Source organism: Prionailurus bengalensis, chromosome E2 (genome assembly GCF_016509475.1).
Source record: "Prionailurus bengalensis isolate Pbe53 chromosome E2, Fcat_Pben_1.1_paternal_pri, whole genome shotgun sequence".
Classification (NCBI taxonomy): domain Eukaryota; kingdom Metazoa; phylum Chordata; class Mammalia; order Carnivora; family Felidae; genus Prionailurus; species Prionailurus bengalensis.
Window position 1 is genome coordinate 60,504,106 of NC_057352.1, and position 18,891 is coordinate 60,522,996.

At 59.1% G+C, this 18,891-nt stretch overlaps 1 protein-coding gene across 3 annotated transcripts in view; it reads right to left on the bottom strand.

Moving 5' to 3' along the window:
- Positions 1-822: 822 nt before the first annotated feature.
- CA5A (carbonic anhydrase 5A) overlaps positions 823-18,891 on the bottom strand; it is a 29,323-nt gene continuing 11,254 nt past the window's right edge. Inside the window, exons 3-8 of one of the 3 annotated variants that reach the window (XR_006300210.1) lie at positions 11,142-11,260; positions 8,985-9,080; positions 8,777-8,839; positions 4,717-4,872; positions 1,120-1,895; positions 823-1,032 (exon numbers count right to left, since the gene is read on the bottom strand). Coding sequence is in view for 2 of the 3 variants with exons in the window: in XM_043599851.1 (XP_043455786.1) it covers positions 1,752-1,895; positions 4,717-4,872; positions 8,777-8,839; positions 8,985-9,080; positions 11,142-11,260 (578 nt within the window). In the remaining variant the exon portion in view is untranslated. Of the gene's footprint in view, positions 4,186-4,716; positions 4,873-8,776; positions 8,840-8,984; positions 9,081-11,141; positions 11,261-18,891 lie in introns of all 3 variants that reach the window. The other 2 variants (XM_043599851.1, XM_043599852.1) reach the window with 2 other exon arrangements.

Sequence of the window (18,891 nt, forward strand, 5' to 3'; positions counted from 1 at the left end):
AGACCGTGAGGCGACAAATGCACGTTGTCAGAAGCCACCGAGCCTGTGGTTTTGTGGCACCTCGTGCGGCAGCCACGGGACGCTCCGCCCGCAGGCGAAAGTCCACCTCACTGAAGACTCAGGAGTGGCGACATCTTCCCGGGAGACAAGAAGTGTGTTGGGTCCAAACCAAACTTCAACTGTCCTCTTCCCTCCCGGACCGTCCATCCGGAGCCGCCCCCCCATCCAGCTCTGTGCCCAGGCTGACGGCCCCACCTCGTGCCGTCGCCTCTGCCTGGCACCTCCCGGGCGTCACGAGGGAAGAGCGTGTGGCAGGGAGTGTGGGACTGCTCTCTCTGGAGCGGGTGCCAGAACCTGGTGGAGCCCGAACCAGGCCGTAAACCGTGGCCCCGCGGCACGGAACTTCACGGGAAGCTCTGAGGTTGGGGGAAATGTCCATCTTTGCCAAAACAAACCACATCCGTGTCATAGCTTCCCTGTGATTTCAGATGCTATTTGTGGACCATCATCAGTCTATTTATTCTTTATCTCCCTAAAATGAATCGCAGTTTACTGCCGCACCTCAGCAGACGGCCCAGCACGTGTCCGTCCGTCTGTGCGTCACCGCAGCTGCCAGCAATGGCATGTCGGAGGGTGCCGAGACTGGGCCGTCCGCACAGGTGCGTCCCCACCAGAGGGACATATCTGTGATGCTCCGGAAACACAAATACCATTATCGATCAGGAGGCTGCTAAAGGAACAGTCGATACGTGCTTTGAGACGAGTGGACGTTGTGGGCATCACGCTCAGCGAAGGAAGCCGGTCACAGAAGGACAGACACTGTAGGATTCCATTTATACTTTATTCCTGGAGCCGTCAAAATCCCAGGGACGGACGGATGGACGGACACCGGACCGGTGGCTGCCAGGGGCTGGGGGAGGGGGGAGTGTGTCCCGGGGCAGAGCTCCAGTCTTGTAAGATGTACAGATGGGGACGGGTGGTGGGGACGGCTGTACGACCTTGCGAAGGCACCGCACAGCACAGAACTGTTCGCTTAAATGTGGGTAAGACGGTCACTTACGTAATTGTGTTTCAGTACAATTAAAACCCAAAACCCCACAGGGAGAAACCGTTACATACCTTCCAGAACAGCCGTGAGGCGGCAGTGGGCGCTGAACAGCCACCTTGGACAGCCCTTGCTCTGAAGGTGGAGGCGGGGCTTCGGGCCGAGGAAGACGGGCAGCTTCTGGGAGGCGGGCCAGGCCCGCCCGCACCTGGAATGTGGGCTCCTCGCCTCCAGAACTGAGGGGCTACACATGTCTGTTGTTCTAGCCCCTCCGGTTTGTGGTCATTTGCCAAAGCAGCCCCAGGACACTGACACAACCCAGGAATCCGGAGGTGGGAAAGACGCACGTGGGGCCCAGTCTCTGCGTCGCCCGGGAAGCACGGGGTGGCCATGAGTGAGGAGAAGCAGAGAGAAGAAAGCACAGACCGCCAGGGGCTGGGCGGGTGACCTCAGTTAGCGGGTGCTTGCTAGGGCGCTGCCGCGGGGCCCCAAGATACCCCGCGTCCCAGATTTCCATTCCTCACCATGCTTAAGTTTCTTTGAAGTGATTTCTTTTCCTTGCAACTGAAAAGTCCATTGACTGAGACAATGATCTCTTTCTCTCTTTTTAACGTCAGAGGTTAGGTCTGATCAGACTGTGAAGCTTGGGACACAGAACTTCCTCTTTTAAAAGTCAGTTCTACCCGCCGATTCGGATATAATGCATTTAGAATCTCATGCCCTCTTCCATAGGCCGGAAGGATGAACGGACCTTCCGGTTCATCAGGGCTTGAAGCGGACGGTAGTTGTTCACCATGGCCTTCTCTTCCTCACCAGGCGCAGAAAACAGGAGCGTGCGAAAGGCGGCCAGCTGGAACGGACAGCAAGCAGAGTGATCTGGGTGCAGGTACAGCGGGAACCAGCTCCCGAGCGTCCCTCCTGCCTTGCACAGCCGCCCCCCACACACCGAATCCGGGTGGCCCCGTGTGACCAACACGAGGCGGCAGAGGTGACTCCCAAGCTGGCTCAGAAGACGCACCGCAGCTTCTATCTTGCTCTCTCGCGTCCCTTGCTCTGGAGAACCCGGCCGCCATGTTGTGAGGACACCCAACCAGCCCCCCGGGAGGGGAGCCGAGGCACCCCCCCACCCCACCAGCCAACAGACAGCACCACCTTGCCAGCCACGTGAGGGAGCCACTTTCCAGTCCCACTGAAGCTTTCAGACGACGGCAGCCCCCCACGGCATCTGACGACAACGCCACGGGCGAGCCCAAGCCGGAACCCCGCACGTCCTGACCCACGGCAACTCGGAGAGGTAATCGTGGTTATAGTTTCCTTGAGTCGCCACCTTTTGGGGCTGTTACACAGCAACAGATATGCAGGTACACATAGGCGAATAGGTCCACATGCTCACAAACATACTAGATGTACTAATCCATATGACATAACTGCTAAAGTAACGTTAGAGTCATTTCTCTCTTAGGGAGCTAAACGTCCATTTCTTTATCATCTCGTTTGTTCTGAGTATACTCAGGGGCTCGGTGAGAATCACTCGCGTGTCCAGTTACAAGCGGGGCTGGGACAGCGTATTGAGCAGGCTCGATCTGGACGGCCGGCTGGTGACCTCCCCCTGCAACCCCCCGCCCTGGTGTGAGGGGCACGGAGCCCACGGGCTCAGGCGCTCAGGCACAGTGCGCCCACCCGGGGCACGCCCGCTGGCTCTCCCAGACACACTGTGTTTCTCCTCCCCTCCAGCTGGCGACCTCCTGCCACCGTCCAGGGGGTGCACGCTCCTCCCCGCCAGGTCCCCTGGTCAGGGTGAGGGGCTTCTCATCCCGCGTTGGTGTGTAACATTCCCCGCCCGGTCTTACAACACGATCGTGTTTCTACTCCCCCCAGACAGCAGTGTGCAGGCACTGTCCTCATCGTCCCACCCTCTCCGGCTACAGTCCCTGAGTGACAGAAGGGGTCTTGGTGACGCGGGGCCATCTTGTGACCAGGGTCCTCCTTGTGTCTCTGACGGTTCTGGTTTGGGAGAAGAGTGGATACTTCCGCTTCCCACGGCAAACGGCGTCCTTCCGGGACTTTCGTGTGAGACGACAGTCGCAGAATCGCAAGGCCGGAGCCTCAGAAAGAGTGCGCGGGACTGGCGAGGCGGGGCGGGGGCCGGGGCAGCGAGCTCGCTGCGGGTCTGTCGTCCCCAGACTCCGGGTGGCCCGACACAGACAGCCTGTCTCCACACTCGTGAGATTTCCAGAGGAAAAAACACTCTGCTTTTTAAAAGGGAAGCAGGTAATATCTATCTACTTACTTTGGGGGGTGGGGGGAAGAACGCTGAGAAAGGAAGAGGAAGAAAGTGAACGCGCTGCAGAAATGCTGGGGCGGCCAGTATTAACTGTGTGGGTGGATCTGTGGGAGACCGGACACTGCTCTGGGCGCTCCCTCACCTCCTCCCTGCCCCGCCCGCTTCAGCCTTGCCCGCTGGGACCCGCTGTGGCCGACGGGACACGAGCAGACGCCATGCCCGCAGGCGCCTCAGTTGGCCCCGGTCGTGTGCTTGTCTTCTGTGTGTCTGTCCGGACCGTGGAGACCGGCTCTGGGGAGCCACCGGCCCAGGGAGCATGAGACGCACTGGGCCCGACGCAGACCCCAACCACCCTGCCATCCACAGCCTAAGACAGAGTCTCCCCGGCCAACCCACCACCTGCACGCAGGAAAAGTAAATGCTTGTTTTGAGCCATTGAGTTTTGGGGCGCTTTGTTATGCAGCATTATTGTAGCAATAGCTGACTGATGTAGTCCTTCCGGAATTTTCTCCCAGCGTATATAACGTCTTTAGGTGAGAGAAAGTTCTGCAGTCTCCACTGTTTACTCTTCTGACATCCAAGGGAGCAGGATGAACCCTAAAATCTTCTCTTCTCCTTCAAGGACCCCTCTTCTTGAACGGCTTTGCAAAATTCATCGATGACATTCCTTTCTTGGTTAATGTGTTCACCCGAAAATACCTACTGAGGTCCCATTAGGGGCGAGGACCCAGGTCCCGATTACAATGTCACTTCTGTTCCTGTAAAGTGACTTTAGCCCGAGAGACTGAAGAGCAAGCCTTGAGCCCACTCAACCATTCGTCATCACGGATATTCTCCACGTCCGAATTCGAGACCGTTAGAGATCAGGTAGAGCCAAAAAGCGTTTCCTTATGTGTAGTCCCTCCCTCTCTCTCCCTGCCTCTCGATCCCCACCCCGTCTCTCTCCCACACTATTATCTCGGGCTCAGAAGAACGGAACCCCTGTTCAATCTAAACTGGCTTCTGTTTCAGTCAGAAAATTCTTCTTGTGGGAGAATATCCAAAACACACCAGAGAGGGACGCCTGGGGGCCTCAGTCAGTTCAGGTCATGATCTCGCGGTTCATGGGCTCGAGCCCCGCGTCGGGCTCTGTGCTGACGGCTTGGAGCCTGGAGCTGCTTTGGATTCTGTGTCTCCCTCTCTCCCTGCCCCTCCCCTGCTCACGCTCTGTCTCTCTCTGTCTCTCTCTCAAAAATAAACATTAACACACACACACACACACACACACACACACACACACACCAGAGAATAAAACCCACGACACTCACTCACAGCATCTTGGGGACACAGAGCGAGAGGGGTGGGTTCGTTCAGTGCCTCCTGCTATGGTGGGTCAGGCACAACTCACCTGGTTCCGAGCCACTTGGACGGGCTCCTTCAAGATGATCCAGGTGACCGACTCGGTTAGCGGAGGGGTGGTGAGGGACCCCGGGTAGGTCCAGTAATCCCGGCAGGCGGGCAGCAGACAGGACGGCTGGAAGGGGCCCATGGCCACCTGCGCCCCCTGGGGGACCAAGACCACAGGGGCGTCAGGTCTCAGACTGAGACGGGGGGGGGCGTGCAGGAAGGAAGGGGATGGCACCCCATCTTTACCCAAGTTTGTTCCCGGGATAAAGACGGGGGTTGGGGTGTGGTGGTCACGTTTGGGAGCAGTAACAAGAAAACGTGACCGTCCTGTGCAGAGCAGGGACCCCCGCCCGATGCTTACACTTTTCCTTTAAAGTGACTCAGTTTTGTACAGCTTGGCTGTGAAGAAAACATTACATTTTTAAAAACTGTGGCAAAGCCACGTACGTAACCTGAAAGTCGCCACCCTAACCACTTCTGAGTGTGCCTTTCCGTGGTGCTAACTACAGTCACATGGCACCCCCCCCCCCTCCATCCGTCTCCGGGACCTCTCCGTCTTCCCAAACAAACTGCGGCCTGTCACACGCCAGCTCGCCCCCCTCCCCCCGCCCCGGCCCCCCCCCCCCCCCACCTCTTTCTGTCTCGGGGAACTGACGCCTCGTGTCAGGAGGACCCCACCGCGACTGTCCCGTGTGACGGCCGGTTTCACGGAGCACAGTGTCCTCCGGGTTTGCCCACGTTGTAGCAGGTGTGAGGACCCCCTCCCTTTTCAGGCGGAGGAACATTCCACTGTGTGCACGGCCCACGCTCTGCTTACCCGTTCGCCCCCCTAAACGGACACCCGAGTTGCTTCCGCCCCTCGGCTCCCGTGAGAAGTGCTGCTGAGAACACGGGTGTGCCGACGCCTCTTCCGGACCTTGCTTTGCACTTATTTGGGGGTAAGTAGCCAGAAGCGGAGACACTGGATCCCACGCCAATTCCGCGTTTAATTGCTTGAGGAACGGCCAGGCTGTTTCCCGTAGTGGCTGCACCAGAAAATACTACCCTTCTGGGACACCCGGTCTTCCCCTTGAGGCAGCGTCCCCTGACCCTCACGCCAGGACCCTCCTTCTCCAGACAGCTGTCCTCGACCACCATGCGCCGGGCTCCCTGTGTGGCAGCCCGAGGGGATGCTGTCGGCACGTCCCCGGCTCGGGAGTCTCTGTTCAGAACTCACACCCCCCCACCTCCCAGCTGGAATGAGCAAGCAAGAAACAAAATCAGGAACGAGGTGGGGGGCAGGGAGCCCGCAGACAGGGCCCCCCCCCCCTGCTTCCGCCCAGGGCTGGGCCCCCTGAAGAAATCCACCATCAGGGGCGGGAGCACCGAGGCTGTGGTCCGGATGCCGCTCGGCACGGCGTCTGGAGCAGGTGCGAAGGAGGACCTCTCGGTTCCCCAGCCAGAGGCCCTCGGGCAGGCTGTCGCTCGGTGAAGATAGGATATCTCGGGGTCCCTGGGCTTGGCAGGCCGAGTACAGCGCCCCCACCCTGCTCTGCAGAGGCGGGGCAGGCCCGGGGGCAGCGCAGCACGGACCGGCACCCAGTGTGCCCAGCTCTGCTGCGGTCCCCGCTCCGGGCCGGCTCTGCTCGTCTGCTCGTCCCTGCTCGTCCAGACCCCGCCACCCAGCTGTCAGACACAGGCGCTTGGGGCCCAGGCGGCCCGGCTGTACCCTAACTGCAGCCCCCCCAGTCAGACACGGAGCCCTTAGGCAAGATGTCGGAGGCGAGGACGGGAGCTGCTTCACCCCTGCCGTCGGCTAGCACTGCCCGGCTGTGCTGGCTGTGCACTGTGGGAGCAGCAGTCTAGTTAACGCGTAAGGAACAGCAGCAGCGGGGCACCTGGGGGGCTCCATGGGGTCCGCATCAGACTCTTGATTTCGGTTCACGTCACAGTCTCACGGTTCGTGAGTGCGAGCCCTCGGTCGGGCTCTGCGCCGACGGGGTGGAGCCTGCTTGGGATTCTCTCTCCCCGCCTCTCTCAAAATAAATAGATAAAACTTAAAAAAAGAAAGTGGATTTGAAATACAGTTCACAGAGCCCGGAACCCACACGTTTACAGCTCCCAGGGCTCTGGCGTTCCGTATATTCACGATCGTGACCTGCGGCCGTTACTGGTCAGCTTTAGAACATTCTCCGCACCTCAGAAAGGACCCCAGGAAACAAAGAGCCCCCGTAGATGCTCTTTAGCGATCATGCACCCTAAACTCCCCTCACCCCCCGCCACAAATCTGCCTTCTGTCTCCACGGATTTGCCTGTTCTGACGTTTCCTACAAAGAATCCTATTCTGTGTCGCCTTTGTGACCAGGTTCCCGCTCACCGTTGTGTCCTCAAGACCTGAGGCGCCCAAGGGTGCTGACGGGCCAGACACCTGCCGAGGCTGTTACCGCCAAGTTTCAGAACCACCTGTGAGAGGTCCTGCTCCCTCAGCGAAGGAGAAAGTAAGACAGTTGGAACTGACTTTCCCAAAGCCACGTAAAGAGTGGCAGAACCCAGACGCTGCAGCAAGTCTGTCCCACCCCGGGAGTGGGGGGCGGGGGGCCGCGGCTCGTGCACCCACCGCTGTTCCTTGCTAATTGAAACTTCGGGAGGACCCATGACCGTGCATGTGTCAAAGCCCAAAGGGTGCACGCCACAGAGGTGGCGTCCGAGGCTGCAGATGTAAAGAGTGGCTCCAGACGTTGGTGGCCCCCAGCGTGGGCCGCAGGCAGGGCCACGGAGTCTGGCGGGGCTACCCTCACTGCTCCACGAGACACACACTCCCGCTCTACAGGCTTTTTGTCCCCTAGACCCTCACTCTTATTTCCCAGGGGAGGGACCAAAGCCCAGGGGGAGCGTCAGGCCCACGGGTGAGGCCCCTGCTGACGCCACGTCTCCCGTGAGACTTGCCCACCAGGCGCTGGGTCGGCCCGCGGGGAGACGCGCTCCAGGGCTTCCGTGGAAGGGAACAGACCCCGGCGTAAACAGCACCTCCCAGCCAGGTCCTCTCTTTCCCACCAAGAGGTGGAGGCCACGCCGTGTGGGAGGGGGGCGTGCACGCGGAAGACCTCCTGGGTTTACTCTGGCTGCAGACCAGCGGGAAAGATGGTGCTCCCAGCACCTTGACCTTGCAGAGTTCCTGAGCTGCAGGATGAGGCAGCGGGGGGTGATCTGGTCTTGGCCCCAGGAGGCCGGCCCAGAGGTCAACATCAAGGGGGAGCGCACAGACCCCGTGAACCCGGCGAGGAAGGGCTGGCCCCCAGCTTTCATCTGGAGCCGCTCTTGTCATTGTTACCACGGGTCGGAGCCCATCCGTCCAGGGACCACCGTGACTCCTCGGGTCGCGGAATTCTTTTGTTTGGTATCTGAACAAATAAACTACATTTCTTTGGAATTTCCACCCCTCCATCAAAGTCCTTTCACAGCTGTTGTTGGAGAAAAGCTGCAATGTGGTCATTGTCTTTTGAGCTTTAGTGCAGCAAGGTGCACGCAGGGAGCTGGGGGGGCCGAGCGGGCGAGCTGGCGAGACTCCCCCCGGTCCCCCGGTGTCCCCGTTCTGCTGGGATGCGGTGGTGCTAAGTTTCCCCCCAGGAGTGTGCCGGGTGGCCCGCGAATGGACGCTCTTAAATGTGAACGGTTAGGCATTTATTTCCGTCGGTTTAAAACAAATGTTATCCCTGGTAGATGCCATTGCCCGGGACAAGGCTAAAGATTTTTAAAAAACGACAGCGTAAGGAAAAATACTAAGTAACAAATAGTGCCCGAGGCAGGCGAACATGGCAAAACCCTGAATTTTGGGAAGCTCGGATGGGAGTCCGGCACGCCCGTGGTACGGAGGAGGGAGGGGCCCACGGGGAGCAGGGCCCCGTGGACGTCCCCGTGGACGCGGGCATCAGCCCCAGCGAGTCCCATTCCCAGAAGTGGACTCAGACCTCCCCCAGCCCCGCCACCCCCTTCTGCCAAAGTGGCCTTTAATTCCTGCAAACGATCGTTAATTAAGCCAATTCGGTTCTCTGGAGCTGCTGGTTTCAGGCTGCGTGGCCTACCTTATGCTTGACTGCTGGCAAGACTTCCACCAACTTCTGCAGTGGCTCACGGTGGGCCCCCAGCTGCAGGGCGCAGACGAGAAAGGCTCCTTTGAAGAGGCAGCAGGCGGGAGGGGGGCCACGCCGCACTCTCCAGGGACGGGGTTTCAAAGGCAGCTCCCGGCCACCGCGCACCCGCCCCGCCAGGGGAGCCGCGCCCCAGCATTACCTGTAGGAACACGCCTATCACGGCCAGGCCGCTCTCCCCCAGCACAGCTTCTTTGTAACTTCGGTATTTCGCAGCATTCCAGTGAACCAGGTGCAGCTGAAACCCAGGAGAAAGGACGCGCGTTCACACGAGGCGGCCGTGGCCTCCCTGGGACAGCCCGCGCGTCCGTTCCGCAGAGTTAGGCCCGCCGCCTGCAGCTCCCGAACTCGGGGCAAACCACCCAGTGAGGCCGATGTGAACGGTGTAACACAGCAATCGGTGCCGGGACGGCTGCCTGTTGCCGGGACGCTCGGTGAAATCTGGATGTCAGATGAACGGCGAACAATTTTTAATGTCAGCGTGTGGTCCCGATTGCATTTTCTTCCTACGTCTGTCACCTCCCTTGGACTTCGTCTATGCCCTTACTTCACATCCCTCCCTGGGTTTTCCCGAGTCCAATTTCGCCATCAAGACCGGCCAACTGACAAGGCTTTCAATGAGGGGCAGAGGACGAGTCCAGGACAGACGCTTTCCCGGGTCGCTGGCCAGCGGGGGGCAGGGTGCCGGGGCCTGGCCAGGCTTCCGTGTGATGAGAGCTTGTGGCCCTGCCGATGCTGAGCTTGGCCCAGACCCAAGAGGGGGCTTGGCCGTGGGCACGTATTTCCTGGTGTGCCGGGGGCCTTTCTGAACGGTGACCCGAGCACCAAGTCCACACCGACAGACTCCAGAGTGCCCTCCAGCCTCTCGTGGTCAACTAGCCCCTCCTCACGCAGCCGCTGGAGTCCAGGACTGGGGGCACCTGGTGGAGGGTGTGGGGTCCACATATGCTCCAGGCGGCCCCTCACTCCCACCTAACCCCAGTGCTCCCAGCCACAGGCACCGGGGCCACCGAGGGCGGTGTGAGCTCTACCCGCCCATCCATGGCTCACCTGGAACCCCCCCACCTGTTGTCCCAGTTCAGTCTCCCAGAAATAAAGACAACTGGGCCCAACGCCCCAACTGTAACTGCTTCCTTCAGGGACCCCCAGTGACTGGATTTGCCTTCCAAACCTCCACGGGAGACGGGCGCTCCCACGTGGGCCGGAGGCCTGGCCAGGACTGGCCCCGCAGCCCCTGCTCGGCCGGTTCAGGGAAAGCCCCCGGCGGGCCCAGGCTCTGCTCTTGCTTGTGTGCAACAGCCTCTTCCGTTAAGTCAGCTGATCATTAAAAACCACGTGCAGACACACAGTTCCCGAGATAGAAGGCTTGCTGCTTAAAAAGCACGGAACCGGCCCCGCTCCTTCGGTCCGTGTTACTTGTCAAGTTGTGTCTACTTACAACCAGAGATGTAACTTCCTGTTCATGAACCGTCCCCGGAGGTCACCTCTGGGGCTGGGATCGCAGGTGGGTTTCATGTTTTACTTTGACTGGAGCCCAGGCCTGTTTGAGCGACAGCATTACCTCCACCGCGATGGCAGCGAAAAGTTAACACAAAAACAGCTCCTGACCTGAGATGCATCAGGAAGTCAGGTGGTTTGTGGGCGGACGGACATGTGATGAAGCGAATGTGGGCAAAACGCTCGTGGTAGGATCTGGGCGGCAACCTCGCGGGCTCTCCCTGTGCTGACCTGCCAGTCACCGTTGGAAAAATTTCGTGACGAAATACTGGGGAGAGTCTAAAGGCACCGCTCGCCGTCCCACCGTACCTGCGAAAACCAATTCCTAACATTTATCCTTACTCGTTTTCTTTACGGATTCCCATCTGGGGATGTTGCAAATGTCTCGTTGTTTCGAGAAGGTGATTTCTGTCGTGAAGATTTTCAGGTCTCAGGAGAGGCCCCGAATGCCTTGAGAGCCAGGAAGCTTCTAGTCCACGATCGACCAGCAGCGCGGACGTGGCTGCGTGCCGGGCTGAGGGCACAGACTCTGTTGTTGAATCCCAGCTGGCTGATTTGGCAAGTCAAGTGGCCACTCAGCACCTCTGTCTCTCCTTCTGTAGAGGACAGTATGAATAGTACCCTCGCCCCAGGATGGCCGTGTGGGTGGGACGGGCAGGATGGCCTGGTCCAGCGTGAGCGCGGGGAGTCCCGTGCCCTGGGAATCCTTTCTCTGGGCAGCCAGGCTGGTCTGCCGCCCTACAAGCGAGCCTGGCACGTGGAAAGCACCCACGTCTTTGGTGCTAGGATAGCGTCTACGAACCTCTGCTGGGTACGTGCGGTCATCCACCGTGTGCTCCGAGCCCCACGTGTCCACTGCTCCCCAATGGAAGTGGAACTGCTTTAGCCTGTAGTGGTTTTCCAAGGGGCCGCCGCTGATTCCTGGAAAGTGAAACCAGCAGACCGGTGTGTTAGTTTGTCCGTTGTCGTCGGACCGGGGCTTGTCGTGACAGTGTCTATCTACACTGAGGTCACACAATTTCGCTCTGGAGAGATTGATGTCCTGCTGAAATGACAAACTGGAAGGCGGGCCCCGTGCGAGGCGGCACCTTGTCTGTTCACCCCTGTCCCTGTCACCGAGCCCCAGCTGGCTCACAACAGGCTCAAGGTAGATGCCGGAGTGGATGCAGAGGCCAGTTCTGCCACCAGGTGGCGGCAGGGGGCTCAAGCCCGTTTGGTGCAGCCGTGAAGGTGAAGAAAACCATTTCTGAGATGCACACCAGTCCTCAAAGATTTCCAGACTTTTCTTTAATAATAAAAAAAAAAAATGATGTCTTTTGAATGAAAAAGTGGCAGCTTAAATTCCATCACCGAAACGAATACGTAATGAGCGGGATGCTCACCTAAGCAAATCCTGAGATATAACACGCTACCTTCCCGTCAGGCTGAACTGAACGCAGCCCATGGTCAGTCTAGTCTCACCGTATGACCAGACTTTATGGGAACACTGTTCTTGCTTTTAACTGAAGGGAGCACGTGCTACTGGGCTGGAGACCCCAGCAGATCCCCGGGGAGGCCTTACCCACATCAACGCCTCTTCGTGGCGAAAGCAGGGAAAACATTTAGTGGTGTGGCGGATGCTATGACGGTGTCAGAGGCTACTGGCGAGGGGTGCTTTCTATCCTGTTTTTGCCGTAAAAAGTATAAGAAGCAGAAAGCACTGAGCAGATTCAGTTCACGACTCTGCCCTCGACCAGATCACAGAGCTTCTCGCCGTGTTTCTTCGCTTGGAAATGAGCATTGTTGGCTAGAACAGCATTGGGGTCTCACCTAGTTGAGAGGCCGTATGGTTTTATGAGGTGATCTACTCTCCCGAGCACACATACGTGAACGATATTTCAATTTTTAAAAGTACACAGAAAGAAGCGTATACAACACTATAAGTCACGAGGTTTGAATGTACAGGTGCCCACGGCACACACAGCATGAGGAGCCTCTCCGCAGGCGGGAAGGCAGGACGGATGGGAGAACCTCCCAGCAGGTTCGAATCGCAGGGCTTTAATGGAGATTTTCTGCGGCTAAAAGTACACAGGGGGATGATTTTTTCCCCGGAGGGGACATGATGCTCGGGCCCACTGGCCCTTGTAGCTTTGGGTCCCATCGTCATTTACTAGGGGAGGTGAGGCAGGTTGTTGGTAATCCCAGCAGGGGGAGCTAGGATTTGAGCCCAGATCTCACACCAAATCCCACGCCTTTTCCACTTGATCCTTCGAAGCAGGAAACACGATCTGAGGAAATTACAGGACCACGAAGTCGGGCAGCGGAAACCTTTGTGCTTGTTCCCGCCTGGTGTCCGTGGCACGAGGGGCGTTTGTGGCACTGGCCAGCCAGAGACCTCGTGCCACTAAAGCACACCCATCAGTGAGCAGGTGGCAAGCCTGAGGGGTGAGGGTGCACCCCACCAAAAACACCCGTGTAGAAAAATCTCCCTGGTTGTGAACCACAGAGAGCGGGGGGTGGGAAGCCGCTGCGGTGGGAGGGGCCTGTGGGAACGCCCACTACTCCTTTCTCAGCCCGTGAAGAGCTGTAGACTCAGGCTTTCTTACCCTCCGCCCGTGGACGTGGCCTCACACTCTCCCCTGAATTCTTCACCGAAGCAGCCTCCCGCCAGCGGCCTCCTGCCTATCTGCTTCCACAAGGGAATGAAAATGGAAACCCATCCTTCGGAATCCTGGGGCTCAGGCCCCCCTCAGAAAAGAAGGGTCCTCTTCAGCGGGGCCTCCAGGACAGGTATCTCCTTCATGCTGACTTCTGACCCTCCGTAGATGAACATCACTATCCCGGGCGGGCCGGGGACCAGGCGGGCTCATAACACAAAGCCCAGAAGGCTGTGGCGCCTCCTAGCCTTGTCATATGCAAACACAGACAAGGAGATCAGCAGATGGTGAGCTGGTCTGAGAAGCTAAGTGAGGGGAAGGAGGTGTGGGCAGACAGAGGAGAGTTTATAGCCTGGGCTGGGCTGGGGGGCGGGGCCTGGGCTGGAGGGGCGGGGCCTGCTGAGGCAGGCTGGCGGACACGCGTGGAATCTGCGTGGAATCTGGCTGTTTGGCCAATGCAGGGCTTGGTCTCCCTTTCGGCCTTTACGTGCACCTCAGGAAGAGTGAAACTGCGGGCCAGAAAACGCAATTTCTATTTTCAAGACCGCCCTAGGTCACCCGGCGACCCCAGCCCAGGCCTGCCTGAAGGTCCAGCCCCTTGGCTTGTGTAGCCAAACTCCACCCCCTTCCCTGCCAGGGAAGTTAGGAACTCAACTTACGGCTGCAGCTCTGGATAAAATAACCTCAAAATGACTTTTCATAAGGACAGTGTACTGTCAGGGTAATTACCTTTCATTAGACAACGTTACAAAGCAAGCCTAATTCGCGAGCTGGGGGCCTTTCGCTTGCCAGGCCCCACGCCCCAGACTTGGGCATCGGTGGGCTGTTTTGCACCCAGCTGTCTCCCTGGGCAGGGGCATCGAGACGTGATCGGGGAATTACACCAGCAGCAGCCAGACCCTCCAAACACCCCGAGGAAGCCGACCCCATGCTGAGATCTGCCGTCCCCAGAGGCTATGGTCTCGGTGCTTACAGCAGTCGCTCTTAATAGCCATCTATTTGTAGGTTTGGTGCTTTTACCAAGATAAGCAGGCTTTTGGCAGACACGGTTGTTTTAGGGCTTAAAATAAGTACAAGAGAAGTTTGAGATGCTCTAATTAGTTAACACTGAAAATAACACAACATCGCCAAGCATCAGCCTGTTCTTGGTGCCGCCCTGGGATCTAACGAACGTTCTGAAGCTGTGACACACGACAGCTAAGAGTTTGCATGTGTTCCCTGGACCAGGAAGACCTCTGTCATTCTCTCAGCAAGTGGGAACCTCAGCTGGCGGCCAGCACACCATCCGTGCTCCAGCAGCACAACCCCACCCCCTAGGATCCTGCATAAAGGGAATCCAGATTGCTCTCTGGTAGTTACGCTCTAAGATCATCACGTATTGGCTCCGGTTTTAGGGTTTTTTAAAAATTTTTTTCAAGGTTTATTCATTTTTCAGAGACAGAGAAAGACAGAGCATGGCAGGGGGGCGGCTAGGGGCAGAATGAGAGAGAGAGGGAGACACAGAACCCGAAGCAGGCTCCAGGCTCCGAGCTGTCAGCACAAAGCCCGACGCGGGGCTCGAACTCGCAAAACACGAGATCATGACCTGAGCCGAAGTCAGACGCTTAACCGACTGAGCTGTCCAGGCGCCCCCTGGCTCTGGTGTTAAAGCCAGGCGGACTTGGACTCAAAGCGATTTCGCGTAGCTCACCTTTGCATAGGCTCTTTTGTTTCTCTGAATCTCGAGACAATGACACCTACTTTGTCGGCACACGGTGAGCATCAAATACAGGAATGCTTACAAAACGCCCCCGGACACGGCCCCTGGAGCCCAGAAGGGGCTCTACAGGTGGTTGCACTTTCCGTTATAATTACTGGTACTACTGTCATTACTAAAAATATCATCACCATCATCATCACCATCAAAGCAGAGATATGCAGAGACCTGAAGCCGCCACTGTCACTCCCCAGAGAGGACCCACAGACCTCGACGGGCGAACGCACTTTAAGAAAGTGTCCGTTAGAAGGGGCTGGGTCAGCCCCCGAAGCACAGAAGAAGTCGACGCGCCTACGATGCGCCGCACCCTCTACGAAGCACTGGGGACCGAGAGGGAATGAGACAGATGCGGCCCTGTCCTCTCGGAGCTCGGAATCCGCAGGGACAGGCAGTCAGAAAATGCGTAGTGAGCGCGAGCAGTTAGGAGCGTCGTGGCGGGCACGGGGGGGGGGGGGGTGCTCTGGGGCCCCGCTCCACAGCGGACTGGTGGGAGCACCACAGCGGGCCTCCCTGAGGAAATGGGGCTTCCGCTGAGGCCTGAGGATGGAGACAAAGAACAATTCTAGGCAGAAAGCAACAAGAGGCAGGGAGGACGGGAGGGAGAGAGAGCAGACCACCGAGGCGGCCCAGACGGAGAGGCCGAGGGGCTGCGGCGTGGGGTCTGCACAGGGCGCGAAGGGGCAGGTGCGGCAGAGGCCAAGCCGGGCACTGTTGTCAACAGACCGAGTGGTCCCGTCTTTAAAAGCAGACGCGTCACGCGGGGTTTCCCCAATGCCATCAAGTGCTTGATTCCTCAACTGCCCTGGCCTGACTCCAAACTGTCCTCCCGGGAAGGCGTGCAAGGGGGGACACGTGCCTGGGTGTGGGCTCGAGCCCCTTCCCAGACAGTGTCCCCTCTCCCGAACGTGTCCCAGGGGTCCACTGGCTCAGAAGGCCCTAAAATCATCCTCCTGAGGCCTCCCCGTGGCTCCTCGCAAGTCCCTCCTCTTCCTCCCCGCCCCCCAGGGGCCTCCCCCCTCCCCGTCCCCTCCCAGATGGTCTCCCCTCCTCCTCTTCCCCCTACGCCCCTCCAGGCCACATGCTCTGCATACTCTCTACAACTGGCCCTCTTCCTCTTGGAGATCTCCTTCTGTCCCACACACCCCTCCTTCTGCTGCCCTGAGGGCCACACAGGGTTCCCGGGAGGGCGCCAGCCGGAGGAGGGCGCGTGGGGAGGGAGGGGTGCGGGACGGGCGGGGGCTTGCACTCAGCACCCTTGACGTGGGTCACCTTTCCAATTTACCTTTCCGTGTACGTCCCAACTCGAGATGTCCTTGCGAGGGCGGACGGCGCCTTGGGCCCTCAGCGCTGCACCGGCTCGCGGAGTCCTTACCGGAACTTTGACGAGAGAACACGGCATGACCTCTCTGCCGCGAACGTCCAACCGGAGCTTCTTGGGCACAGCAAGAACGATTAATTCCTGGGTGCCCCTCAGAAGCAGCGGTCAGCGGCGTTCCAGCGACGGAGGGCAGCTACCACACTGGGCATTACGATGTGACGGGTGGCCCGGTGAGGATCCCCCCTCCCATTTCCAGGCTGACTCCCGTTAAGTGGAGCGTTTTGTCAGACAACTGCCCTCGACACCAAGGGCAAGGCCATGACGGACCCACGGGAGTGGTCGGGGAGGGTTGGCCCAGACGGGGGCTCAGACTTGCCACGTTGGCTGGGAGCTCCCCTCGGCCCCTGGGCACGTAATCTGTTCCCAAGCCTGAGGAGCTGGTGGTCCGGACAGATGCAGGGAGGAGGAGGAGGAGGAGGAGGAGGAGGGCGGGTGGGAGGGCTGCCCCAGCCCTGTGCAAATGAGTGTCAGTCTCAGGGGAGGGAGGGTGTGTGTGGAGAAGAAAGAAAGAAGGATAAATGCAGGGAGGAGAGAGGGGAGGCTGGAGCAGGGCAAGGAGGTGGGGGGAGGAGGAGAGGGCAGAAGGATGCTCTGGGTTCTCGGGCCTTCCCAGGCTCTTGTTCCCGCTGAGAACCACAGAACGCAAGCCCGGAGAAGCACACTCCACCTGACCTGCAAACAAACGACTGCCTCTGCCTCCCAATACCCGTGCCCAGGGACCAAGGGAGGAGACAGCAGATAGATAAGGAACGAAGGTGGAAAGAACTCGAACTGGATAGACCGCCGACAAATTTGCGGGACAAGATAACTGCTCCGGGACATTTCGGCTCCATCAAGGCGGGACTGTGGTCGGCGCAGCCACACGCCTCTCCTCTCCGTGAGGCCCAGGACCCCCTCCCGGAGTCCCCTCCTCCCCCAGGGCAGAAGCTTGGAACTACCTCCCGCCTCCCTGCAGGCGCCTCGCCCCCCACAGCAGGTGGAAAGGTCCCCGGGACTCGGGTCCTGAGTGGGACGATGCCGGGGACAGAGAGATAGCAGAGTGCTTCCTGCTGCCATGTTCCTGACCCGACTCCGGGCCCCATCTCCCGCCTGCCTTCCCAGGAGGGAGCCCCGGATTCTTCCAGGCAGCTCCGTTTTGGCTGGTGTGACTCGAGTCAGCTTCTCTGGCTCGCACCTGACGGTCCCCACGGATGGAAGTGAAGTCTGCAGACCTCACCGCTCGGCGGGCCTGCCTCCACTCCAGGAGCCAACGTCCACTGAGCACCTGCTGTGTGCACCGGGTGCTTATCTCAGTGGTGAGTGGCCTCGCGCTCAAGGACCTGGGCCCAGCTGGGATCTCTTGGCACTGGCCGTGGTTACCAACTGTCCTTCGGGGGATAAAAGGCTGTCGTTGGCCCCACTTTACAAGTGACTTAAAATTCACTTTGACGTTTGACGTTGGAAGGCTCTAGCACCTGACGCCTCAAACTGCCCATCACTGTCCTTGCAAGTGAGGGACCCCCCACACGGGCAGCTCACACGTCAGGATGTCGCCGACCCGCCTGCAGTTCCAGATTTTCTCCCTCCGCCAGCTGAGTGGGTCACACAGAGTCCCCCGTGGTCAGAAAAGGCCAGACCCCGCCTGGCCGGCGGCGGCTTCTCCGCCGTCTCCGTGCTCCCCCTAGTGGAAGACGTTAGACGCGCACATGGCCCGAGCCCCGCTTGGGTCATTTCATTTACGAACAAAGGCAACAACTGTCATCGAATTGTTAATTCAGCTCCCAGAGCGCCAAGTGCTTCCCAGTGCCCTCCTTAAGGAGCCAGGCGGACCTTCCCTTTACAGAGGAGGAGACTGAGGGTCAGAGAGGACCAAGGATCAGAGAGTTTAGGCGACTTGGTAGAGCTGACGGCCTGCTCCGCAGGCTTCTCTCCCTCTCTCTCTCTTTCTGCCCCACAGCAGGCCCCTCACCCCCATGCTGTACTCCCCCCTGCACCTTCAGGAATACTTGTGTGGCCTCTGGGTGCAGAGACGCAGCACAGGGGCCTGGCCCCCACAGGACACGGGTCTAGCACGTGGGACAGAGGCGATTTCCCCTCTGTGGCCTACCACCCCCCCCACTCCCCTAGACAGGTGCACGGGGTGGGAACAGGGATAGGGCAGCAGGGCACCTGGCCTCCCTGGCGTCAGTCTCTACCCTGCGAGGCTGCAGAGCCCTGGCTCCTTTACTGTGGACGGCAAGCACAGTGTGGGGTTTGGAAACAGCTCTCGGCTGAATGTTGGATAAGGGCGTCCCCTCTCCACGTGTGGGAACATTTTCTATTTTGGGGGGGTAATTGCGAGGATCAAAGGGGATAAAAGCTGTACCCCGCTCAGCACATGGCTTTGCCACACGAGGAGCACCCGGCCACGTCCAGCAGCAACAGCGACTATGGGTCATTGAACACACGTCTCTTTCGCGGCCTCTGGCGCCCATCTGGCAGACTGGGCGGGCGCTGTCACCCCTTCCAGAAGGATCGTCCTTCGGGACTGGGCAAGAGGGCTTCCCGGGAGAGGAGGTGAGTGTGGGGGGAGAGGAGGCCGACGACGGGCCCTGCCTTTGCCGACTTTCCTCCCTCGCTCCCTCTGCTCCCAGGAAGCTCTCTCCCTCCAGCGCCCCTGCACCAGCCCCCACGGCCCCGGGCCCGGGCCGTCAGCTGCTTCTCCAATCCCTTGGAATGCCCTGCTGTCTCCACCTGTCATACATCATCCCTGGCTGGCGCTAATCTCCAAGCGCGAGTATTCCTCGCCCTCTGGAAAAAAACT